Source organism: Podarcis filfolensis, assembly GCF_964270895.1.
Source record: "Podarcis filfolensis genome assembly, chromosome: 8".
In the NCBI taxonomy this organism is placed as follows: Eukaryota; Metazoa; Chordata; class Lepidosauria; order Squamata; family Lacertidae; genus Podarcis; species Podarcis filfolensis.
The window spans coordinates 82,965,484-82,991,433 of NC_139611.1; the positions used below are offsets into that span (position 1 = coordinate 82,965,484).

The 25,950-nt window shown below is 46.7% G+C and overlaps 1 protein-coding gene across 6 annotated transcripts; it reads left to right on the forward strand.

The window, feature by feature from the left end:
- The first annotated feature begins 5,075 nt into the window (after positions 1-5,075).
- On the forward strand, positions 5,076-24,726 carry MEIOSIN (meiosis initiator). Of its 6 annotated transcripts, none has more exons than XM_083627349.1 (14): positions 5,076-5,186; positions 7,057-7,136; positions 8,781-8,871; positions 9,080-9,179; positions 9,995-10,123; positions 10,892-11,116; positions 11,601-11,724; positions 14,274-14,377; positions 14,671-14,817; positions 17,032-17,108; positions 17,871-17,990; positions 19,171-19,427; positions 21,452-21,541; positions 23,006-24,726. In XM_083627349.1, the coding sequence occupies exons 2-14, from the start codon at positions 7,057-7,059 to the stop codon at positions 23,175-23,177; spliced, it is 1,716 nt and encodes a 571-aa protein (XP_083483475.1). In that variant the 5' UTR covers positions 5,076-5,186; the 3' UTR covers positions 23,178-24,726. The 6 variants fall into 6 exon arrangements, with proteins under 6 accessions (XP_083483475.1, XP_083483477.1, XP_083483474.1 ...); XM_083627351.1 differs by having other exon boundaries at positions 5,104-5,122; XM_083627348.1 differs by lacking the exon at positions 5,076-5,186 and adding an exon at positions 5,192-5,236.
- The last annotated feature ends 1,224 nt before the right edge of the window (positions 24,727-25,950 follow it).

Genomic DNA, 25,950 nt, shown 5'->3' on the forward strand with positions numbered 1-25,950 from the left:
CAGTGCCAGATTGGGACTCAGAAATGACAAAGAAGGAAAGGAATCAGGTGCTCTTGCTTTCTCTGCTCACAGGTCATCTCTAACAAAGATTGCCATGGCAGAGGTGCGGCTGCACCTGGGAGTTATAGTTTCAGTACAGAAGAAAAAGCACGACCTTTTTCTGGGCAAAACTCCGAAGGAATAGGTCGGCATATAGACTGTAGAAGGGAAATGAAAGAAGTCACACAAAACTTTTGCCTGGGCATACTCCGAAGGGCTAGGGCTGGTGTTGAGATCGAGGGGACAGAAAGGAAGAGAAGGCAATTTTTAGATGAGGAAAAAAGTAGAAATTTTAGATTTGAAGGGAAAAGGAAGAATTAAAGAATTTTGGTTGCTGTGGTTTAGAGAACCCAACCCACTACCCGTGTTTCCTACTTAATACTCACTTCCGCATGCGCTGTTCCTGGTGATCCCACGATCTCTTGACTGGTTGTTTAAGGCCGGCCTGATCAAGCGTTGCTTCCCCTGGTTAACCCCGCTGAACCTCCAGTTATTTCCAGACCCTGGGATCGATGGAGGACTGGTTATTCCTCCTGGCAAACTGCCTGGTGCGCGCTGGATAACCAGTCCTTCCTCGCCTCCAGAATCCGGGTAACCAAAAGTCCCTTCGTGCGTGGTCGCCATCTGTTGTAAATAAAAATATGCCCTTTTCCCTTATGGGGTATCCAAGAGCCCATATAGAGTCCTTACATAGGTTCCCTATTGGTAGGAGAAAATAACAGAGGTCAACCAGAGAATATTTGAGAAGCAAAGCAGCTAGTAAGCTTGATCTTTATTGATCTGTTGCAACAGGGTACTCCCCTCACACGCAGGAGAGGAAGAGGACCCCCCAAAAATGCTGTGCAAGGGCTTATAAAGACTTTTGAAATTCCCATCCTCTAGATCAAGACCACCCCCAGAAACATTATGCATTCATCACAGAAGGGGTGTAACCTAAGACCACCCCTCAGATAAGGCGGTCTAAAACAGAACATTTGCATGTTGTTTTCTCCTGTCGCTTTGTTTATTTCCTGTCTGGCAGGTTACTTGATTGGATTTCTTGGGGAGCCTGGGCAGTCTTTTGTAATGATAAGGCTCACACCCTTATTCAAACACAGATTAAGACAGGATTTGTGAAGGAAGAGACAATGGGGAGGCTTTTCCATTTTGACCATGCAGAGAAACATTTACTCAGTTTAGGAATCAAAATGGTTCCAGGTTGGCTTTCCTGTGCTGATCTATGTACGTGTGGTTATGAACGTTGCCATATATCTAAGACCATAAAATTCCTATCACAGGGCATAGGAATTCGTTCATTATTTTTTTCCAAAATATAGTCCGGCCCCCCACAAGGTCTGAGAGACAGTGGACTGGCCCCCTGCTGAAAAAGTTTGCTGACCTCTGCCTTTGTACAATAGGCTGGTTCCTGCAGATATTCACCCCCCCCCCCCCGATCTCTACCCTCTATGCAGGCAAGCCAGAGACACTGCCAAAATTTTGGGACACATTTCAGCCAGGCAGAAGCAAGGGAGACAAAGACTGTGGGAGACAAGAGTCCTGAGGGCCAGGCTGCAAGGCATGGAGGGCCGCATCCGAGCTGTGGGCCTGAGGATCCCCAATCCTCTTAAAACACAAATAAACATTGTAAAAGACAGGGATAAATGGATCAGAAATGAAAAAGGGGGTGGGACAGAGAAGTCTTCGCTGGCCTGGTGCCCTCTGGATGTTTTGGACTACAACTCCCATCAGCCCCAGCGATGGGAATGCTGGGGGCTGATGGGAGTTGTAGTCCAAAACCTCCAGAGGCCACCAGGTTGGCAGAAGCCAAAGGAAAGCTTTCACAGGACAGATACCACCTTGCCAAATGCATAAATAGTTGTCTCTCCCCTGGAATATAGGGGAAATGGCTATATTTTCCCCTTCGAATGCCCACATTTAAAGAGTCCCGCTTATCTTGCCTCTGGCACTCACTGAAAATTGTAAGGTTACTTACTAAATAAATAGGAATGTGTTAACAGCAACAACCTCTAAAGGGGCCTGTTTCTTTGATTCTGGAAGCAAACTGATGAAAAACTGGTGGATGCCACACGGCTGCATTTGCGCAAATCATTTTCCCTAAAGGCCAGAAGGCCTGGGGTGTAATGTCGGCTTTAGGAACATTTTATCCCCGCTGCCTCGGCCCAGATTAACGGAGCAGCTAAACACTCTCCAGATAAGGTGGGCCTCACACCTGCTAGCTTTCCCAGAGAAGCGTGTGCTAGAAAGAAAAATAATTAAATGGGTGTGTCCTGCTTTGATGTAATTCAGATTAACCTTTCCTGTTAGTAGCTGTTTTAAGGAAGATGCATCTCTCCAAGCAAACAGCCCCAATTTCCACAGCCCCCGTCAATCTCACTTCTCTAGGGGCAACTGATGGTGGGAGAGGGCAACTGAAACTCCTCAGGCAAGGCAGATTTGGCCCTGGGGCTTCCTGGCTGCTGGTCCTCACTGAAATAATAATAATAATAATAATAATAATAATAATAATAATAATAATAATAATTTATTTATATCCCGTCCTCCCCAGCCAAAGCCGGGCTCAGAGCGGCTAACAGCAGTCAAATAACACAACATTCTAAAATCATTTCATTATAAAATCAGTTATAATAAAATTACTATCATGGTCCCCTAGTATGAAATATCAGAGACCCTATGATCAGCAGGTGAGGCCTTCTTGGTGCTCCTGCCTCCAGTGCGGGGGCTGATCGGTTGGTGTGTTGAGCTGTGACGGGGCCTTCTCGGTGGTGGTTCCCCATTCGTTGAATTTCCTCTGTGGCGAAGTGCGCCTGCCATTTTCATTCTCGATTTTCATGGGGAATTTGGAAACATCCCCGTTCACCCAGGTATTAGGTGGCTGGAAGATAATGTTCCTGGCAACCCTGAAACCAGTGGTTGAGAAAATGTGATGATTTTTAGCTGAGTTTCCTGTGTTGCAGGGGGTTGGACTAGATGACCCTTGGGGTCCCTTCCAGATCTACAATGCTATGATTCTATGATTAGTAGTATATATTTATTTAAACCCCGCCTTTCTCCTTGACAGCATCTCAAACCAACTTACAGATAAAAAAAGGAACAGCTAAAGTATGGGGGGCAATTGTTAAAAAAACGATTAAACATTAAAAGAATTAAAACTAACTCTTCATCTAATATATTAAAACCCTACAAACCAGCACAACACCAGCCCTTTCATTAAAAGCAGTCAGTTCCCCAAAGCCTGCTGGAATAAGAAAGTATTTACCTGCTGGCAAAAGGACAGCAAGGAGAGAGCCAGTCTAACTTCTTGAGGCAGAGAGTTCCAAAGTCTGGGAGCAGCCACCAAGAAGGCCCTGTCCCATCTCCCCTCCAAGTGTGTCTGTCAGGGTGGCAGGACCGAGAGAAGGGCCTCCCCTAAAGATCTTGAAACCAGGGCAGTTTTGTACGAGGGGATGCCATCTTTGTTATTGATAGGTTTGCTGCTTGGACTGCTTTGGGAGGAGTGATCCCTTCATGGATCACTGCCTTGCCGTGGTGAAGGGGCTTGAATAACTCAGAGAAGCTATGAGCTATGCCGTGCAGGGCACCCAAGATGGACAGGTCATAGTGGGGAGTTTCGACCAAACGTGATCCACCTGGAGCAGGAACCAGCAAGCCACTCCAGTATCCCTGCCAAGCAGTGGCGTAGCGTTGGGGGTGCAGGGGGGACCGGCCGCACCGGCTGCAACATCTGGCGGTTAGGGTTAGGAGGCGCAAATCCACGGGTTAGGGGGCGCAAATTACTTGCCTTGCCCCAGGTGCTGACAACCCACGCTACGCCACTGCTGCCAAGAAAACTCCATGGACAAAGACAACAGGCATGGAAGTGAGAGCTGGACCATAAAGAAGGCTGATCACCAAAGAATGGATGCTTTTGAATTCTGGTGCTGGAGGAGACTCTTGAGAGTCCCGTGGAATGCAAGAAGATCAGACCTATCCATTCTGAAGGAAATCAGCCCTGAGTGCTCACTGGAAGGACAGATCCTGAAGCTGAGGCTCCAAGACTTTGGCCACCTCATGAGAAGAGAAGACTCCCTGGAGAAGACCCTGATGTTGGGAAAGATGGAGGGCAGAAGGAGAAGGGGATGACAGAGGACGAGATGGTTGGACAGTGTTCTTGAAGCTACCAGCATGAGTTTGACCAACCTGCGGGAGGCAGTGGAAGACAGGAGGGCCTGGCGTGCTCTGATCCAGGGGGTCACAAAGAGTCGGACACGACTGAACAACAACAAGAAGCTTGTAAATTCTATTTTTGTTTTTGTTGTTAACTGCAGAGATTTTTAAAATACTGGATAGAATCTAGATATCTGCACTTTCCGGAAACAGGCTGAATAATTTTTTCTGAGCTGGGAAATGGATCTTTAATGCAAACATCCAATTGTTAGGGTTTTAGCCCTGTTTTAAACGTATGTGTTGTTGGTTTTTTTGCATTTTAAACGGGTTTTTAATTATCCTATATTGTGTGTGAACCCCGTTGAGGCGGCAGGTGATTAATAAAACGATAATCATCACACCCACTGTGATTTGTATTTTCTTTCTTTCTTTCTTTCTTTCTTGGGGTTTGTGTGTGGAGACAAGCATATGAGGCAACATGTGAAGCTTTTCCCTAGCGATAAAAAGGGAGCAACAGGCTTCGGGTGTCGCGCCACAAGGCACAGCAACAAGACCGGCGTCCTTTCAAAAAATAAAGAAATTAGCAGCCTGGCTTGTTCTCACTTGCTCCAGCGAGTAAGGGCAAAAGGAAGCGCTTCCGGTGCCTTCAGCTGAGGCAACTGGGCATGCGTCAGAGGCCGGCGCATGCTCTGTGGCGCTCACTGAGGGCGGGGGGGATTTTTGAAGGGAAGCTTCCCTCCCTTCTCTCCCCTCCTCGATTTGCGAAGCTTCCCCACGCGCTCCGCCTCCTCACGTCGAGCTCGCCAATCAGAACGTCCGCCTTGCCGTTCCGCAGGCCCCGCGCCCTTTCCCTCTCGGGAAAATGCCGCCGCTGGCATTTGGGTCTCGCGCGCGTGCGCGCGCTCTCTCTCCTTCCCTGCGCTGAATTTCGCGGGCTGAGGCGAGCGCGCGCTTTCCCCTCCCCCTCCCAGCCCCGCCTTCCCTTTGCTTGGTTGTGAGCGAAGGTATCCCTGAGGGGACAGATTGGAGAGGGGGCTTTTTTGGTGGGATGGGGGTGGGTGGAATATTCTGCCCGCTCTTCACCTCAATTAACGCCTTTTATTAATACCACCATCACTGGAGAGATTTAGATTCTCCTCAGTAACTTCTCTTCTTCTTCAAACTCCCACCTTTCCTTCGCAATTCAATATAACCCGCTTTTTTTAGTTCCTCACCCCACCCCTCACATTACATTTTTTAAACACGGCCCCCAAAGCACACACCCCATAATTTCCCCCGCTCTGTGTCTCAGGATGGGTCTTGCTAATCCCATATACTTTAATTTTTCTTCAAAGGTCAAATGTGGATATCAAATACTGAAACATCATCGGCGCGCATGCGACCTCAGTTTCATGGAAGAGGTCTCCACCTCAGTTAATCCCCAGATCCCTTCTCTCCATTCGACCCAAAATCTTGAGGATTTCCTTGCCGCGTTAAAAACTTACAGGGACATCTCTGCCCCACATGGCACCCAATGGAAGTTGCTGCTACAGATGATATATCGAAGCCCTTCTAGACCTCTAGTCATCTTTATCCATCTGAGCCTCGATCCATCTTTCACCCAAACGTGCTTTTGGGGACCCACTTCTTGTTTTGCTGTACATTTATATGGTGGTAGTGCTGCTGTCGTGAGCCACCTTAAATCGGGTCTTGATTCAATAAATAATAATAACAACAACAACAGACCCATCAGTGGTAGACCATTGCTACCTCTGGCAGATCCCTTCCCATTGCCATCCAATAGATGATCTCAACACAAACACTGTCAGAATTTACCTGCCCCCAAATTTCAGTTAAGCGACCCTTGATATCCCATTGTGACCCAGGGAGCCTCTCATCATCTCCCTCAAAAAAAAGTCTCCTCCCTAAACAGGGCGGCCTTCAGATGTCTTCTAAAAACCCGCAGTTCATGAAAGTTCCTCTCTTATTTTCATTTTTCTGTCTTTCCCTTTTATAATTTAGTTCCCCCCAGAATATATTACATTGTCAATTTTTCTTCCCCAGAACCTAAAATGGAAGCGAGGCAATAGCTTCCTTTTTGACCTGATATGAGAGTTTTGATGTAGTCTTCTCTCACTAGGATCTTTGCAAGGAATACATTTTAGGTCAGGCTTGCCCAACTTATGACCTTCTGGGCCAGTTTTGGCACACCAGCTATATATTGTAACCGGCAAAATGTTGGACAATGGTCCTCTTATCATGGCCCCCAGGCCCCTAACACATTGCTTCTCAAACAATTTGAAGTGGACTCCATCTGTAAACATATTCAGACTTTCAGGACATGCTTGTAAAAGCTAACCCTTTCCTCCTCGACCACAGTAGATGGCAATACTGTTGCATCAGTAATTAACACTGAACAAATTTATATTTTGCCTTTCATTATTAACGTTAGATTATAAAGGCTGTATATGTTTTGATAGGAGTTAAGCATTGTGCTTCGGAAGGGAGCAAGCCTGATTCTTAAAATGGCTGCCTGACAGTGATGTTATGTTTTGGTCCAGTAAAAGAAATGGAAAAACACTTTTTGCCAGCCACAGTTCGAGGTTCTTGGGCTTTTATCAGTTTTCTGGCTCATTAGTTGGGCAAGCCTGTTTTATATTGAGCAAGTGCTCTGTACGGTATTTGTTCGCCCTGCTGGAAAGGCGGCATTCTGGCTCCGACGAATACACAGCAAATATAATTTGCTTCCCAGTTCCGTTTTTCCATTCCTTGTACCCCAACCCTTTCCCCTTTCCCTGTAGATTAATTCCCACCCCTACTCTCTTCACCTCCTTTTTTCAGCATCAGGAATTAACAGTATTTCTCTCTCACACCCCTCACCTTTCTCTGTTATAGATGTGGGACCAGATTGGATGTGTTTGCTCTGAGGAGTTGCAGCCAAACGGCAAGAATTCCCAACAGAATTCTGGTGACAGGTAAGGGGCGGGAGGAAGCAAACAGCTTGAAACCCTACATCAGGGATGGGAGACCTGTGGCACTCGGGAGGCACTTGGGCTCTCAACTCCCATCAGCCCCAGTCAGCATGGCCAATGGTCAGGAACAATGGGCATCTGGAGGGCCGTGAGAGTCTGAATTTAAGTGCTACCTATTAACCTGGGACGCAGGTGGTGCTGTGGGTTAAACCACAGAGCCTAGGACTTGCTGATCAGAAGGTCGGCGGTTCGAATCCCCGCAACGGGGTGAGCTCCCGTTGCTCGGTCCCTGCTCCTGCCAACCTAGCAGTTTGAAAGCACCTCAAAGTGCAAGTAGATAAATAGGTACCGCTCCGGCGGGAAGTTAAACGGCGTTTCCGTCCGCTGCTCTGGTTCGCCAGAAGCGGCTTAGTCATGCTGGCCACATGACCCGGAAGCTATACGCCGGCTCCCTCGGCCAATAAAGTGAGATGAGCGTCGCAACCCCAGAGTCGGCCCTTTACTTTATCAATCTATTTATTTTCTTGCAGTTACATCCCACTCTTAATTCCATCCGGGAGCCCAAAGTGGCATTCACATGTAGGGGCGGACTTTGGACTTTAGAATTTCAACGATGCTTTGTGTGAGCCCAAAAGTTGGCGGCCCACCCACACCTCTCACCAGTGGCATGTGGTCAGGGGGACTAGGCTAGTCCCCTAAATGTTCCCTGTAAATTAGAGTATTAAAGCCTGGTGCCTCCTTCCCAAAGTCCAGGAAGCTTCTGCCTGGCTTAGGGAGGGAGGCACAGTGCTCCTACGGGTTCCAAGAGCCAAGGAGGCAGCTGCCTGGCGCCTCATTCCCAGAGCCCAGGAAGTTTATGCACTGAGCAGACCCACACCTGCTTGGCTTCAACAAAAGGGTGGTCTCTACACACTTCACTGGGAGTAAGTTCAATTGAATACAGTGGGTGGGGAGGTATTCTATGGAAACATATACAGTGGTACCTCCGGTTACAGACGCTTCAGGTTACAGACTCCGCTAACCCAGAAATAGAACCTCGGGTTAAGAACTTTGCTTCAGGATGAGAACAGAAATTGCACAGCAGTGGTGCGGCGGCAGTGGGAGGCCCCATTAGCTAAAGTGGTACCTCAGGTTAAGAACAGTTTCAGGTTAGGAACGGACCTCCAGAACGAATTAAGTTCTTAACCCAAGGTACCACTGTATCTAGGATAGGTTTGCAGAGTTAATAATGTGTACAGTGGTACCTCGTGTTACATACGCTTCAGATTACAGACTCTGCTAACCCAGAAATAGTACCTCGGGTTAAGAACTTTGCTTCAGGATGAGAACAGAAATTGCGCAGCAGCAGCAGGAGGCCCCATTAGCTAAAGTGGTTCTTCAGGTAAAGAACAGTTTCAGCTTAAGAACGGACCTCCGGAACGAATTAAGTACTTAACCCGAGGTACCACTGTATCTGAAGGTTGCTTTGCTCCACAGCACTATATGCAGAACTGCCTCTACATGAATAATGAGATTTTGTTTTATTTGTTATCATCGTTTTATTCTTATCTATTAAAAGATAGCAAGCATCAGCATTTTAAAGTAATAATAAAAATTACCAATTGACTTTGAAGAAAGTGTCTGACTCCTTCCTTTAATTCTCAACAGAAGAAAATGCAATAACTATACCAACACACTTAAAGAACTGGCTCAGATGTTGCCCATCCCTATGCGGACTAGCTGCAAGAGGCTGACAAAGGTACTGTACTGCAGAATTTACCGTGTGCATTCAAAGAAGCTTTCTGATTTGTACAGTTGAAAATTGGCCCTGGCTCTTCAGAGAGTTTAATATGTGTCGCACATGGGGCCTTGTGGTGTTGCTGCGACCAAATTTTACACTGGTAGGAATTGAAACATTCCTCTCTTTATTTCCTCTCATTTGCTTTGGATTGTCTGACTTGAAACAGAAAGAAATTCTCCTCCGGGTCCTCCACTACATTGAACATTTGCAGGCGAGCGTTGATACGGCCAGATCGGTTCTCCAGGTCCGTTGCGGAGAACAGAAAGGTAATACAGCACCAAAGGGAGGCAGAGAAGGCAGCAAAACTTAACAAGTTATGTTGCAAGTGTTGTGGATTAAGAACAAAGAAAGGTATGAGGCCACAAAAGGGTTAATTAATCGGACACAGATATCTGTCTGGGAAGGGTGGGAGAGTAATGTGAGAATGACTGCCCAAAAGGAGCTAAGGAGTGAATTGAGGCAGCCTATAATGCAAGATTGCAAATAGTCTCTCTCCTGAACTCTTGTGGTAAGAACTGCCTCCTAGTGACCAAGCAGGAAATCTTGACAGAAGTTTGCTCTTTTCTTCTGGGTTACAGATGAGCATGTGTGAGTTTATGCCTTCAGCAGAATCTGGATTTTTCTGGTTCTAGAATTACACAGTCCATTTTTTTATATTAGAGCATCTACATAACCTAGGAACTGTACGTAAATCAAAAAATAAATAAAACAAGCCTTGCCTTCAGACTTGCAGTCTATGCAGTAGTTGAGGACCAAAGAAAGGGGACTGTAATATAGAGATAGGAAGTCAGTTTAGGGAATGATGTGATGAAAAGATGAGTTTTTATTGGGTATTTAATGAGGAGCCAGGAAATAAAAGATTCCAATATAAGGGCAAAAGGGGGACACTTGAGGGATGGAAAGTGTGATTTCGGCTTTTTGGACAAAGAGTACCGGTGGAAAGATTAGAATAACGAGGGTGGAATGGGGGGAAAGGTAGAGAAATAAGTGGAAGCAAGGGAGTGAAGGCATGTTGGAGTCAGCTAATGTATAGAAAAGTCTGAAAGACCTTTATGGACAGTTATCTCTTTTACGAAAACAGGAGGGTCTGAGCAGATGGCGGCATCTGCCCTAAAGAGAGGACAAAGCGAAGCCACACCACGAGCAAAGAAAACCAAAGCTCTGGGCGTCTGCAAGAAACCTAGGAAGAGGAGACGCACTCGCAAATCAGGTTGCAGAAAGGATCCTGCAAGTGCTGCGTTCTACAACCTCTTACGTTACGTGCTTCAATCTGTTAGGCCTTTCTTTTCTCCTACCTTCCCAGGACAGGCTGCAGCAGACCCCGCCCCACCAACCCATGAGGCTGATGGCAGGGGCGAGAGTGGAGCTCAGATAGGCTGTGGATTGGGTGCAATGTGCCTTTTGCTTTTGGAGTGGCTCCCGTTGCTCGGTCCCTGCTCCTGCCAACCTAGCAGTTCCAAAGCACGTCAAAGTGCAAGTAGATAAATAGGTACCGCTCCGGCGGGAAGGTGAACGGCGTTTCTGTGCGCTGCTCTGGTTCGCCAGAAGCGGCTTAGTCATGCTGGCCACATGACCCGGAAGCTGTCTGCGGACAAACGCCGGCTCCCTTGGCCTATAGAGCGAGATGAGCGCGCAACCCCAGAGTCGGTCACGACTGGACCTAATGGTCAGCGGTCCCTTTACCTTAATGTGGAGAAGGAGTACCTGCCCTGCACGGCTAAGAGGGGAAAGCAGGTTACTTGGTCTATGTGTCCAATCTCAGAGAATGGCAGCATGTATTGGAGGGAGGGGGCTCTTGAACAAATGAAGCTTGAGGCTACAAATGGACCTGCAAGGCTTCTGAGGTTCCCTTATGTTTCTGCTCCACATGGGCATAAGAGTCTCACCTTTACTTAGCGATTGCGCCTGATGCCACAGAGCAGGTGACTGCGATAGCTGAGACTCTTCTCAATAAAGCTTGTGTCACTTGTTTTTGCAGAGCGGCGAGGGGTGAGCAAAAAAGCATGCAAGTGCCTTGCTTTGGAGACTGGGAAAGGCCCTTCCCAAGCTGACATGCGCAGAGAGGAGAGCATGTCTGCCGTGGAAGAGGTGTCTGCGCTCCTTTCGTCCTCCCAGAAGCAATCCCCTTTCTTTCCCAGCTTCCAAGTTCCAGTGTCAGAATATTACCGGCCTGCAAGCTCTCCCTTTCTGGACATCACCAAAGGTGGAGTCCCGTTCCGTGCTGCAGGGGTGGTTTCCTCGTTTTCTGGGCAGTTTTTGTGTAAAGTTTTTAACGAAGAGCAAGGGCACAGTGGTAACCAAAGTGAGGCTGTTATTGTTTAGTCGTTTAGTCATGTCCGACTATTCATGACCCCATGGACCAGAGCACGCCAGGCACTCCTGTCTTCCACAGCCTCCCACTGTGTCCAGTATATTAAAGATTAACCTATTGGGGGGGGGGAATCTGCAGTCCAGTTTATATCAGTTGTTTCTAAAGGAAATTCAGGTTTGGACTTTTATCGGACCTTGAAATGGAGCCCTTAACCTTGGGGAGAGGCCACCAGGAGCTGTTCTCTGCGTGCTGTTCCTAGTCGTACTTGGCTGTAATAAAACTCTCTTTCTGTAGCTCACAGAGGATGGAGTGAATGGGTTCTGCAAAGTTTCTAACAACTCTCCCCTTCCCCTCCCATTGTCACTGTTACTGGCAGACTGGAACTTGGGTCGCAGCCAAGAGGAAAGCAAGGATGGAGATGTGTTTTCTGTGTGTGCAGCAAAAGTAGCGTACGAAGAGCTGCGTCAGTATTCTGAAGGACCTGGACATTCACCAATGGGGTAGGAGCAGAGAGTGGATAATTGGCAGCTTGTAAAGTTGAGTTCCCACGAGGGAGTAGCTTGAAGCAGACCTCTGGTCTGGAACTCATTTTTAACAAAGACCTTATGTTTCGAACTGGGCAGGGGCTGGAGAGCCAAAAGTATAGGCTTTGTTGGATTTCTGTATCACCCTTCATCTAAGGATCACAAGGCAATATAAAAGCACAAAAATGCATAACATAGAAACAACCAACCAACCAACAATACCTGCCACAGATTGTTTAATTAGCCAAAGGCCTGGGAGGAGAAGAGGAATGTTTTTGCCTGGCGCTTTGCCTCTGAAATCTCCAACTATCCACCTAAACTGCTCAATCCCATTTGGCTGTGCCTGGCCTCTTTCGCAAGTGTAGAGCTGGGCGATTTCTGGTTTTCAAAATCGCAATATGTCTTCAGCGAAACATTGTGATATACCAATAATACCACAATGTCTGAAATAAGGATGGAACTATGCAGAGGCAAAAAGTAGGGCTGGGCGATACCTGGTTTTCAACATCATGATATATCACTAGCTAAACATTGCAATGGGACTTGGGTGGCGCTGTGGGTTAAACCACAGAGCCTAGGACTTGCCGATCAGAAGGTCAGCGGTTCGAATCCCCACGACAGGGTGAGCTCCTGTTGCTCTGTCCCTGCTCCTGCCAACCTAGTAGTTCAAAAGCACATCAAAGTGCAAGTAGATAAATAGGTACCGCTCCAGTGGGAAAGTAAACGGCGTTTCCATGCGCTGCTCTCGTTCGCCAGAAGCGGCTTAGTCATGCTGGCCACAGGGCCCGGAAGCTGTACGCCGGCTCCCTCGGCTAGCAAAGCGAGATGAGCACCGCAACTCCAGAGTCGTCCGCGACTGGACCTAATGGTCAGGGGTCCCTTTACCTTTACCTTTAAACATTGCAATATATTGACATATCACCATGTCTGAAGTATGGAGCTATGTAGAAGCATTGGTTGGCTTCATGGTTTGTCACACATGTATGATTTTTGCATAACACACACACACACGATTCGCAATACATTGCCAGGTCAATAATTATGAAACTGATGTCACGATAATTGGACTTCAAACCAGTTTTGCATGATATATCAATATATTGCCCAGCCATATGCAAGAGTCAGCAGGCGAGGTGCATAGAGAGTGGCAGGGGTGTTATTTTATTATCATTTAATTATTTAATTCATATCCCACCTTTCCCTCCAATGAGCTCAAAGTGGTGCTCATGGTTCTCCCCCTACTCATTTAATTCTCACAACAAGTGAGGTAGATTGGACTGAGAGGCAAGGCCTGGCCCACGGTCACCCAGGGAGCTTCATAGCCAAGTGGGGATTTGAACTCTGGTCTCCCAGGCACTAGTCAGACACTCTAACCACCATGCCACACTGGCTCTCACAAAGGGTAAATGATCCCTTTGCCTATATCCCTCCTTGTGCAAGTCCAATTGCCTACATTACATAATATAATGGTAGAGGAGGCATTTAGGATTTGTTCAGAGGGAATGTGGGACACGTAGGAAACCCAAGGGCGGGGCTTCAGATTGAGCCCCTGTGCCACCAGTTGCTTGTCCCTAATGTAAACCAGCAACAGGGAACTTGTGCAGCACTGAAAGGTGCGCTCCGTGTGTTACTAGGACAAAAATGGAAAACAGATAAGGTACCAACGAAAGAAGAAGGGCATCTCAAACTGTTAGAATATGTGGAGTTAGCAGGCATGACCAATAGAATAAGAAAATAAAATGATAAAAGATGTAAGGAGGACTGGATATTATTTATTGATTATATGAAAGTTTATTATAACCGGACAATTAGCCTAGCACAGGGGTCAGCAAACTTTTTCAGCAGGGGGCCGGTCCACTGTTCCTCAGACTTTGTGGGGGGCTGGACTATATTTGGGGGGGCGGGGCGGGAAATGAACGAATTCCTATGCTCCACAAATAATCCAGAGATGCATTTTAAATAAAAGCACAATTTCTACTCATGTAGAGTAGAAAAACACGCTGATTCCCGGACTATCTGCGGGCCAGATTTAGAAGGCTATAGGGCTGGATCCGGCCCCCAGGCCTTAGTTTGCCTACCCATGGCCTAGCAGGATGGTAATATTTTCAGCAGCATAAGTGAGAACTAGAGCTTAACAGGAGGAGCAGAGAAAGATTGGGGAAACTAAGAAAACTCAAGAGGAAGTGGAAGATAAAAGGAACCATGGAAGGAGAGGAAGGGAAGTTCATCAATGACTGGTGTAATATAATATGTAGTATGTAATTTTCTTCTTCCTATTTTCTATTACTTTGGGGGGTGTTGCTTTGTTTCTTGTGTTGAAATCTATCAGAAATGCAAATTAAAAAAAGGAAAGAAAGAAAGGGGTGTTCAAAATATTCTGTAAGCCCAACTCAGGACCTTGTATCTCTTGAGTCCCCTCTCCACACCGCCACATCCCCAATAAGCTCTTCTTTTTTACTGCTGGCATCCTAAAATTTTGCTATAGCACCCCTTAACTGCCTTGGCAACCCTCTCTATTCTTTCAGGCAAGAGCTTGTGCATTATTATTCCTCTTGTGAGGAAGAAGAGGAAGAAGCATCCAGAGACAGCCCTTGGCTCTCCACCCAGTCCCCAGTGAACAGTTCCCATGGTAAGCTGCAAGCAAAGCTGTGGAAAGGCCTAGGAAAAGGCATTGCTGGAGGGCAGGGTGCTGGGGCTTTGATGCAGGGAAGCTGCAGGGCTGCAAAATGCCGTGTGCTCCTGAGCGTGTCTGCTTGGAACCAGCCCCACTAAATCCAATGGGATTTACTTCCCCAGTGTTTAGGATTGCAACTGAAATGCCATTGAGAGGCAGGCATCAGATGCTTTGCACTGCGGTTGCCGTCTGCCAATATTCAACAGTCTTCCAGAAACGGGACACAAAATCTCTCTCTCTTTTCTTAGCAGGAAGCATGCAGCTATGTTCCCCTCGGATTGAGGCCCAGAGCAACACTTGCTCGGATTTGGGGCTGAGCCCTTCACTTTTCACCTCTCCTGCTCGTCTGCTTCCTAGGCATATCCTCCACGGCAGCCAGGATGAGCTTTCCCCAGGTAAAGTTGCAGGAAGGAGTGGCGAGTTGTGCCTCTTGCTCCAAGTGTCTCCTCTTCCTGTCCCTGCAAGGAGGGGTTAGTAGGCACATCACCTTCCCTGTGAAATCAGTTTTATACACAGTGTTTTTCAAAGGCAGGGTAGCTCCTAGAAGAAATTGCTTTAGCCAGAAATGCAAGAAAATGCTTCATGTTATTTACAAAAAATAAATAAACGAGGCAGGGGAGAATCCAAAGTCTGTGCTAATGAAAACCTATTCAAACAAAGAGAATATATTATTTAAGTATGGAGAACCCTTAATCCTATCCCACCCACCCCCCGGTCTCTGGAAGTCTTAATCATTCCTCTCCCCCTTTTCTAGTTTCTAAGATATATATACAGTATTTTTAAAAGTACTACTTACCATTTTATAAGCTTATCTCTGCAGCTATAAGGGTTGAACATTTTACTGGGGGGAAATTGGGATTTTCAGGCCACTAAGGCAGCCATCCACTATCAACTTATTTTAGAATAGAGTGCACAGTTGTATCCTCCAATGAAACCTATGTGTAACACAAAGCATCTTTCTCTTCTCCATTAAATATTAAATACCGTATTTTTTGCACCATAACACTCACTTTTTTCCTCCTAGAAAGTAAGGGGAAATGTCTGTGCGTGTTATGGAGCGAATGCTGGCGGGGGGTGGATCTGCTGCAGTCATGAGCAGAGGATCCATGGTTCCCCTTCCTTCCCTCCTCCGTGTCTGGTTGGCTGCTTTAAACCGTGCTCTCTGTCCCTCTCTCCTCCCCACTCAGCTCGCTAAATAGCAGCAAAGCTTTTCAGCTCTCTAAGCTGGGGAGGAGGGAGAGAAGCAGAGCCTGCTTGTTTTAAAGGAGCAAAGTGGGAGAGAAGAGGAGCCTTCTCCCCTTATACCCTTATACCCCTCTTCTGCATTATTAGCAGCATCCTTCTCCACACACCCCACGCATGCTCCTTGTCCCTTGAGTGCTTTTCCTTCCCTCCCCACTTAAAACGTGGTTACAAAGCACGGATCCACATGGATCCTCAGGATTTTTGCATTGGGCTATCCCAAACTCACCGTCAGATCACATGTCTGTGGCCACAGCATGAACCACAAAAATCATACATCCACTGTTTCATTTAGAATATTTTTTTTCATGTTTTCCTCTAAAAACTACGTGCGTGTTATGGTCAGGTGTGTGTTATAGAGCGAAAAATACGGTATATACATGGATAGAAGGCAAATCCCTGACTGCAAATTGCAACCATAGCGTACAAAATAAACTATTCCATCTGGTACCTCCAAATAAATATCTCTGTGTGCTTTAGGACTGGCCCAATGCATCTGATTGGCTCAATCTCTTCCTCTGCCTCTTATGCTCTGGAGGAGCAACAGAGAAATCTGTTTTTGTGTAATTAAATGACATGTGGGGTTTGCCACATTCTCCCCTAAATGTGTTGCTTCACAAACAAGCCATTATGTTGATTGGTGAGAGATGGTTCTGTCTTCTGAAACAATTGTGCTGAGCTACAAGGTTGTTTAAGGGAGGCAGGTGGCACTGTGGGTTAAACCACAGAGTCTAGGACTTGCCGATCAGAAGGTTGGTGGTTCGAATCCCCGCAATGGGGTGAGCTCCTGTTGCTCGGTCCCTGCTCCTGCCAACCTAGCAGTTCGAAAGCACATCAAAGTTCAAGTAGATAAATAGGTACCGCTCAGGCGGGAAGGTAAATGCCGGCTCCCACAGCCAGTAAAGTGAGATGAGTGCCGCAACCCCAGAGTTGGTCACGACTGGACCTAATGGTCAGGGGTCCCTTTACCTTTACCTTACAAGGTTGTTTTGCATTGGCGGTTAATGAAATGCAGAGCTGCACCTCCACAGAATTATATGGGCATAGTGTATGTAATTCTACTACTGAGCATTTCTCAGAATGCAGCTCATCGGTGTCTTGGATACTTCACTGTCCTCTACAGTAGATTTCATTGCTTCAACATTCGCAATATTACCCTTTGGGGTGGTATTTACATTCGGGTAAATTGTGACATGCAGAGAGACAGGCAGAGGGAAACCTGAGAGCAAATTAAAAAACTGGAACTTGATTGGTTCCGCACCTGCTTTGAGTTTGGGATGAAGTTCATCTGAGATGAGGAAACGTGGATAACCTTCTTTGAAAGTGCTTGCTTGAGATTTAGTGGAACCTTGTTTGTTATCCTGCAGTGTTATTTGAAGATGTGTATCTGTCCCCTCAGTCTAGCAGTTTTTCTCAGGCCCTTTCAGGAACCCTCTTGAGAAAGGTAAGTGCATTGCCCCTCAGCTTTATGTATATTCATCCATCTCCTCCATTTTTCATTCCAAGTTGAGCCTGTACCAAGTTGAGCCATCAATACACCTTGTGAGAGTGAGTTCCAATGGATCAGCAACCTGCCTCTGCATGACTTGCTGTGAAAGCTCTCTGCAGATACAGTGGTACCTGGGGTTACATACGCTTCAGGTTACATATGCTTCAGGTTACAGACTCTGCTAACCCAGGAATAGTACCTCAGGTTAAGAACTTTGCTTCAGGATGAGAACAGAAATCGCGTGGCAGCAGCAGGAGGCCCCATTAGCTAAAGTGGTTCTTCAGGTTAAGAACAGTTTCAGGTTAAGAACGGACTTCCGGAACGAATTTAATACTTAACCCGAGGTACCACTGTACTTGCAAACGGGCCTGCCTAGCAATGACGTATGTGTAGTAATCTAAATATTTGTTTTATTTCTGTCCGAATACACCCATCTCTCTGATTTATGTGGTTTGTAATACAGTCTCTGTAGTTGTCCAATGCGTTTGCACCCCATGAGCAGTTACATTGCTCTGGGCCAAACTATGCGGTTTAATTTCAAGGAATTAAGGGCTGGTGGAATCTAGGCTAGGATCATATTGCGGCGATAGAAAACACATCTCTGTTTTCAAAGAAAAACTGCTTTAATTATAATCTATCTTTCTGTGCACCACCTCCCCTTTTAAGATTCTGTCTGCAAAGGTCCCCACCTCTAATTTCTTCCTTCGCCTCTTGCAGTCGGCATTCACGCTGGATCACTGCTACCTTTCCTACAATGAAACAGGTAAAAGCAATTCCAGCCCCGTGTCACGAATAAATGGGAGAACATCTTTATGGAACAAACAGTATCTTCAAGAGGTGAGAAGAAGGTTGTAGAAATGGGTGTGTTAACTTTGTGTGTGTTGGGGAACCTCCTCTTCCATTATTGGAGTCTAGCGTGATTGACTGGTTCATGAATTCTCCTATACAGTTGGGGGTCATATAGTTAATCCACACACACACCCCACCTGCAAGGCATCAGCTTCTATTTATTCATCCCAAATAAGGAACTTGGTCGTTCTCTGTTGTTTCGACCTTGTATTCTTCTTTCAATTTGAGGCTCCACTAAAAGGTCATTTGGGTCAGTGAAGTCCTAATTACACGCACTCCTCTTTCCTCCAGGCAAACAGAAAGCTTTATCAAAGTTCAGGGGCACATTCCAACCAGGCAAAAACAGTCAAGGAGGGTACAGAGCAGGGCTTGAGAGGGGCATGACTGTGGGTGAGTTGTAACCTAGAAAAAGTCCCAAGGTCCATAGAGAGAAACCTTGACTGGCACATTTGGTCCCCAGACCTAAGGTTCCCACCTCCCGTTACAGAAATTTACACTGGGGATTGTTACAAACACCACATATTAGCCCAGTATAATTTTGCACTTCTGTACCATTTCATATTGTTTACAGGAAACTGAAGTCAGTTGTCAAATACAGTTCATTCTGTTTTTAGGGTTTTCTTAAAACTGCGACATAATTGGGTAGGGGAACTCTATTTGTGTTTGATGTCAGATTAGCAAAGTGATTCCCCCCCCCCCAAGAACAGTGGGGTTTAATTCATTCAGTAAGACGATTTTTCTTACCCAGAAAAAAGGCTCAAGAATCGTAAGACTCTGTTTTTATTTACAGTCGTACCTTGGCTCCCAAACACCTTGGGAGTCAAACGTTTTGACTCATGAATGATCAAAAACCAGAAGTGAGTGTTCCGGTTTTCGAATGTTCTTTTGGAAAATGAATGTCCGACGGGGCTTCTGATTGGCTGCAGGGGCTTCCTGTAGCCAATCAGAGGCCGCTCTTTGGAAGTCAAACATTTTGGAAGTCAAACGAGCTTCCAGAATGGATTCTGTTCGACTTCCGAGGTACGACTCTATTTAACAAAATTTACACATCGCTAGATTGTAGTAAAACCTCTCAGCGGTGTGCAGATCATTTGGACCAGTTGGCGCAATTCCACACGCCTCTTCCCGCTCTGAGTAGCCTGACTCCCCTTCCGCCTTCTCCTGTCAGGAAACAGCTACCGCCAGGCCTGAATTCCCAGCGTCTTCCAGTGATGAGAACAGCGACAGCACCTGGACACCACCATCCAAGAGGGTGAGGCCATCTCAGGTCAGCTGCCAGAAGAAGATGAAGAAGGTGGTCAGGAGGCAAAGGCGCCGTCCAGCAGCCTGTGAGAAGCGTAGCAGCTCATCTCCTCTGCAGCTGAAAAAGAAGTGTGTGAACGGCTTCATCATGTTCTGCCGCCTGAACCGCAAGCACTACATCCGGTGAGAACTGGAGGGCAACAAACTCTTATGGAGAGACTGAAATCTAGGCCGGTCTGGATGGAACCAGGGCATGAATCCCTGTAGCGAGATCCACCATATCCAGTTAGGATTGCAGCTGGCTTTTCAGTTTAAGATCATAAAAGACACCCCTTGCCACCACCTGTACTTCCACAGATAATATAGTATCCAGGAGGAAGCCCAGAATGCAAACTTGGTCTATTAGGGGAAGTGCAGTCCCATCCAGTTTCACATGATATCCATCTTGAACTGGTAGCTTTCTCCACCCCCACCCCACCCCCCTGGCTTGCCTGGATTAAGTTTAAATTGGTTCATCCTCATTCATCTCAAAACTGCCTCCCGCCTTCTGCAGCCAATTGAAAGCCGTAGAAGTCCCATCAGACATTCGGCTTCCGAAAGAATGTTCGAAAACCGGTACACTCACTTCCGGTTTTTAGTCGTTCAGGAGCCGAAACGTTCAACTCCCAAGGCATTTGGGAGCCGAGGTACGACTGTATTTAGATAAAATGCCTCCCCCACCCCGTGTGCAAGATTTGATTATTATTATTTTTTTCTGTGTTCCAAAATCTCATTAATTTCCATTACATTCAGGTCATAATAATAATCCCTTATACAACAACTGCAATATTAATGACTTCTATTCGTGTTGACTCATTAAATGATTTATAAAACTACAAGTGAGGAGCTCAAACTACCGGTATATCCTTGTTCTTCCTGTGGGTGGCAATTATTCTGTCTGTGGTGTTTCTTCCTGACCTTGTAAGATGTTATGTCTTTCTTTCCCCTGGTTGTTGCTGTCATCTGTCATGCCTTGGGAGGAGCTGATATCCCATTGTTGTTCCAGTTTTAGTTTTTTTGCCTGCCCCATTCTGAACACCCAGTGCAGATTCTGTCCTTCCAGACAGAGCAGAATAATATTTAATCAAGTGGCTCTGTGGGTTAAACCACAGAGCCTAGGACTTGCCGATCAGAAGGTTGGCGGTTCGAATCCCCGTGATGGGGTGAGCGCCCATTGCTCGGTCCCTGCTCCTGGCAACCTAGCAGTTCGAAAGCATGTTAAAGTGCAAGTAGATAAATAGGTACCGCTCCGGTGGGAAGGTAAATGGCGTTTCCGTGCGCTGCTCTGGTTCTCCAGAAGTAGCTTAGTCATGCTGGCCACATGACCCAGAAGCTGTACGCCGGCTCCCTCGGAGATGAGGGAGATGAGCGCTGCAACCCCCGAGTCGGTCACGACTGGACCTAATGGTCCTTTACCTTTACCTTTTAATGTCAATTTCCCCAGCCTAACCCTGAGCAAATAGGTAGACTGTTCAAAGCTTCCAAATAGTGTTTTGTTCAGTAGGAGGGATTCCCATAATTGGGTTGGGGTGACTACTGGGAAAACTTTTTCCTACCCCGATCACCCTTGCACCTGTCAACTGCATAACTCTCCGTTGCAATTACAAATCTGTCCCCTGGTCAAGAATTTGAGACTTGTATTAAAGGCCCAACTTCTAGGATTCAGCACCTGCATAGGCTGTGCTTGTGTGTTTCTCAGCCACCCTGAATACATTTATTTTTAAATCCCCCCTATATGAAAGTTGAGATGCCAACGATTTTATCAAGACCTGTAACCAGGGAGAAGAAAATTGCAACATCACAATCTGTCTCTGGGAACGGGCCTAGATTGGGTTGCACTTCTTCTGTTGCCTGCTAGCTGATTTAATGATAAAATTCTAGGTGCTTCAAGGGAAGAATATATTCTGCGCAAGCTCCTTGCAGCCATGGGCTGGCAAGGTGTGTGTTTGGGCGGGGGTGGGGAGGGAGGGGTTAGGTTTCATTCAGGTGTGTGCGCAAGCTAGTTTTTAAACACTGGTCTCTATGGAGAGCAAAAGGCTAGCCTAGCAGGGGGTTGCCAAGGCAACCTGCTTCTTGAAACCTCAAGGGAACATGGGGACATTGGCAAAGCCTCACGTGCGCCCGCCTCTTGTGAATCTGGATGACCAAACCGTCTTTTCTCTTGGCAGCGCTTGCCCAGGCATGGCCTCCACAGTTGCTACGAGAGAGCTGGCCCAGCTGTGGCGTATGATGACGAAGCAAGAGCGGAAGCCATATTGGTATGTCTGGCGCTGATCAAAACACACTCTGGCATGAGGCTGTTCCTTGGGTAGTCATCCAGCAGGCCAGTTTCTAGGTCAGCCCTGTAGTTCAAGGACACAGATGTGATAGAGCGCCTGTTCTGCAGGCCAAATGTCCAGGATAAATCTCCAGCACCTGCAGTTTAAAAAGGACCTCTTGTTGTTGTTGTTGTTTCCTTACCAGCCAGTCACCATGAGGTCCCAGGGCAGATTACAAAGATTTGGAAATACAGTACAGTGGTACCTCTGGATGCGAACAGGATCCGTTCCGGAGCCCCTTTCGGATCCTGAAGAGAACGCAACCCACGCATGCGCGGGCCACGATTTGCCGCTTCTACGCATGTGTGTGACATCATTTTGAGCGTCTGTGCATGCGTGAGCGGCGAAACCCGGAAGTAACGCGTCCCGTTACTTCCGGGTTACCGCGGAGCGCAACCCGAAAACGCTCAACCTGAAGCAACTTTAACCCAAGGTATGACTGTATTAAAAATAGTTAAAACAGATTGCAGTCAAGAGACCAGGCTGGGTCCTAAAATGTCTATCTCAGGCATCAAATGCCAGGGTGAGCAGGCGAGTCTTTAGAAAGTCCTCCTAGTGGTGCAGTGATAAAACTGGAAGTACATTTGCAGAAGTTAAGCAGGTTCTGGTATGGTTTCAAATTGGATGGGGGACCGTGTGTTGCGATTCCTGCATATTGAGGGGAGGCGGGTTTGGACTGAATGACCCTCCGGCTCCCTTCCAACTCTACAATTCTATGATTCAGCATCCAGCAAAAACTGCACGGGTGAATCCCTGTGGAGAGGGAATTCTCCAGTTTAAGGGGCTGCCACAGAGAATTCTCCCTGAGGATGGGAAAGACCCTGGAGAGCTGCTGCCAGTCAGAGTAGACAGTACTGGGCTAGATAGACAAATCGTGAGGGTTGGTCTAAGGCAGCTTCCTATGTATATCTCAGGGTATTGGATCCTTTTGGTAGGAAGCTGAGCTTTTCTATTGCCTTTCTATCTCCCTGTGAACTTAACCATGAAAAGAAAGGGATTCCAATTCCAAGTGCTTCTGTCATTTGGTAACCTGAGCGCCTACAACAGTTATATGAGCTGTTATCATGTTATGATCCACTGTGCAGCATGCTCTCCATCACGCAGGGAGGTTAACGAGTGTTTGTTTATATTTGATTTTTCTAAAAGCAGGCATTCATTAATCGACAAGGGGGGGGGTCATGTTATGATTATCATCCCCTGTCGCTTCATGGCAAGCCGCATAAGTGAAGTTCCCTTGCGTTCTAATTCACATCGCCTTGTTTTTGTCACATCGTAACGGCAGCCGTCACATGGTGGCTTCGTTATGTGCCGCGTTCACTGCAATCTGGCGATTACAGATGAATTGTCGGCCGGAAATAACCACTTGAGTGATAAGCTTATCATTTTATGTTGCATCTCTTCCAGCATGAAAGCTCGGCGGTTCAGCCGCCTGAATAATCGCATCGTGAGGGACGACTTCTCCAGTGGGGAGGAGGACCCAGAGCCGCCCAAACCTTTCCACATGCTGCTCGCTGAAAAATCCCTCCATGGCTCCCAGACCTTTGGTGACCTCTCTTTACTCAAGCTTATCCCCTGACTCTTCGCACTGTAACGGTAATTGCGTATCCATTCATGGGAAAGATGGCCTCTTACTCCGGTCTGTTATCAGTGCTTACAGAATTTTCCAGCTGATGGGTTTGCAATGAAGTGTGTGCTCCCTCCCCCTTTTCAGCAACATGCCAGACAACAGGGGCTCCATGGACCCCATTGGCTGGGACATTAATGTACGGGGTGTAGAAAAAAAGGGAGGAAATGGGAGTCCCCTTGTTGCCACCTGTAGCACATAAACACTCCCCTATTTTCTGCTCCTTTCTGCTGCTTGCACCCCACATCAGCTGCTGTGCCTCTAGCTTTCCAGAAGGTGGTTCCTGAGAAGGAAAAGCACAGGTGGACTTTTCCCAGTAACCACATGCATTTTATGTTATACTCCACCAGAGACCCACAGTGGCTTCCACTGTGTTTAAGGCTACCAAAGCTGGCCTCTGGTGGTCTGCAACATAATGATAGTGACATTGGCAAGGAGAAGGGAAATCCCTGGGCCTGGGTGGTAGGACCATGCTGGGCCAACTGAAGTTTTGGCAGTTTACATGGGACTTAACCTTTGTTTTAGGACGGGTGGGGAACCGGTGGCCCTCCTCCTGTTGTTGGTTCCTGTAACCCCCATTAGTCCTAGGCAAATGTCTAAATGGTCAGGAATACTGGAAGTTACACTCCAGCAAAATCTGGAGGGCCACAAGTTCCCTGCCCCTAGCCAAGGAGTACTACTCCATTTGAAATGAATGGGTTTGATTTTGAAAAAAGGATCCGCATGGCTTTTTTAAAAAAGTTTTTTTAACCCTGACTAGCACCATGTCTAGCACAATGGAAAGTTGGGTGCCTGTTTTTCAAAACCCCAGGTCCATATTTATTGCCAAAGATTTTAACTCGCCATCCCCTTCACCAGAGGTTAGCTCAGGGAGTAAGTTTTATCCTGCCCAGTCAGTTTAGTTCCTAGTACCTTAGATCCATAGGAAAATTTTGCTGCAGCATGAAATGCAATTTCTGGGTCCGCATGGACTCGTTTGCTCCACAGCAGATTTGATGCTTTGTTATGTAGTGAGTTGCTTCATGTGCTCCTTTGCTGTTTACCTGGAGCAAATGAATGAGTTCGAAGTTTGCTCTGGGTAGCATTGTGTCCCTACTGACACAATGGGCCTGTACAGCAGAAATCTTGAGGAAGGAACAATTCTATATCTTTGGTCTGTGGTTGAAAGGGAGTCAGAAAGACTCACTTGATACTGAGCTAACAAGGGTGGGTGCTTCACACTGAGAAAGTAGGGCGTCAGGAAGATTGTACTTATGAAGTGAGTGTCTATACAACATTTGTAGTTGGTTTATATCCTGCCTGGGGGAAACCTTCTCAGTCACCCATCCTTTTACCCACCTCTTAAATTATCCCTCCCCCTGTTCACAATCAGTTTGTGTTTGAAATTCTGTTGCAGGCTTGAATTGGCTTTTACCACAGTTGTATTTATGTATTTATATATTTATTGGCAGGTTTTGTCCTCATCTCTATTTATATTTAAAAATAAAAGCTAGCTTTAAAATAAGATAACCATTTTGGTGCCTCTGTGCTTCTCCTCCCTATGGTCCTTTCAGAACTGGTCCCAGAATATTTCTTGTTCGGGCCCAGGAATTAATTGTGCCAATCAATTTTCCGTGCAGCAGCAACTGGTGTGCATGGAGCAGCCACCTGTGTTTTTCAAACAGTTGCTTTTGGGCAATTGAAAACATGCTGTAGGCTCGTGTCACAACCTGCTTGCCTCTAGCCAAGTCTTTGCTTTACATTTATGGACACTTCTTATAGTTGCTTCTTACTTACAATGGTATCTCTGTAATCTTCAAGTAGGTTAGGTGGTATTATTATTCCCATCTGAGACAATAGCGGTTTGCCAAGTGAGTTCATGGCAGCAGTGATATTTGTTCTGGGGACTTCATGATTTTCATGTCATTCTTATAGGGTCATGTGTATTCAGAAATAAATCCCCATTGAGTTAAATGGACCTTAGTCCCAAGTAAGTGTGTATAGAATGTCAGCATTTTTAACTACCCTCCAAAAACCCACAGTAGAGCATTGCTGTGCATGTACCAAACCACCATTGGGCACAAAGCACTCAGGCCAGCAGGATGGTGTCCTTGTAAAGTTGAGCCTCTGCCCCACTATGGGTTGCTGGTAGAGCCTTTGGAGAGGGAAGGAACTGACACCTGCCTCGAGGTTTGTCAAGTCAGCAAGTCGGCAGTGGATTCTTGTTTTGAGTGACAGACAGTCCCTAGAAAAGCCTTTGTAGAATCATAAAGTTGGAAGGGACCTTAAGGGTCATCTAGCCCAAGCCCCTGCAATGCAGGAATATGCAGCTGCCCCATATGGGGTTTGAACCTGCAAGCTTGGCGTAATCAGCACCATGCTCTAACCAGCTGAGCTAGCCAGCTTTGTGTCAGTATGCAAGAGGACGCCACCCTTTATTAGAAAATTGGCAATACAGAGTAACATGGCTCAGTGGGGTAGAAAAAGAGGGTCTAGCAGAAGCAAGCAACCCACAGCAGGCCTTGATCCCATCCCACCCCCTCCAAGAAGCCCATTCAAGAATTGTCTCCCAACTCCAGAGATCGATTCTTGCTGAACCTTCTTACAAAAGAGCTTCTGTCTCTTAACATTCCTCTCCCAGAATGGCTGTAAGTATAATGTAGGCTCAGTAGGCCATTATTTCCCATACGGATGCCCACAAAACTATCAAGTGCTTCATTAAAGTCCTCTGTCAAAGTCATTAAGC

Bases quoted from the DNA above. Each gene is read 5' to 3' on its own strand.
- MEIOSIN (XM_083627346.1), top strand. From the start codon at position 5,966: ATGATCTCAACACAAACACTGTCAGAATTTACCTGCCCCCAAATTTCA. The intron at 10,124-10,891 runs GTTGCAGAAAGG...TTGTTTTTGCAG, and splicing joins GAGACGCACTCGCAAATCAG to AGCGGCGAGGGGTGAGCAAA. The intron at 11,725-14,273 runs GTAGGAGCAGAG...CTATTCTTTCAG, and splicing joins CCTGGACATTCACCAATGGG to GCAAGAGCTTGTGCATTATT.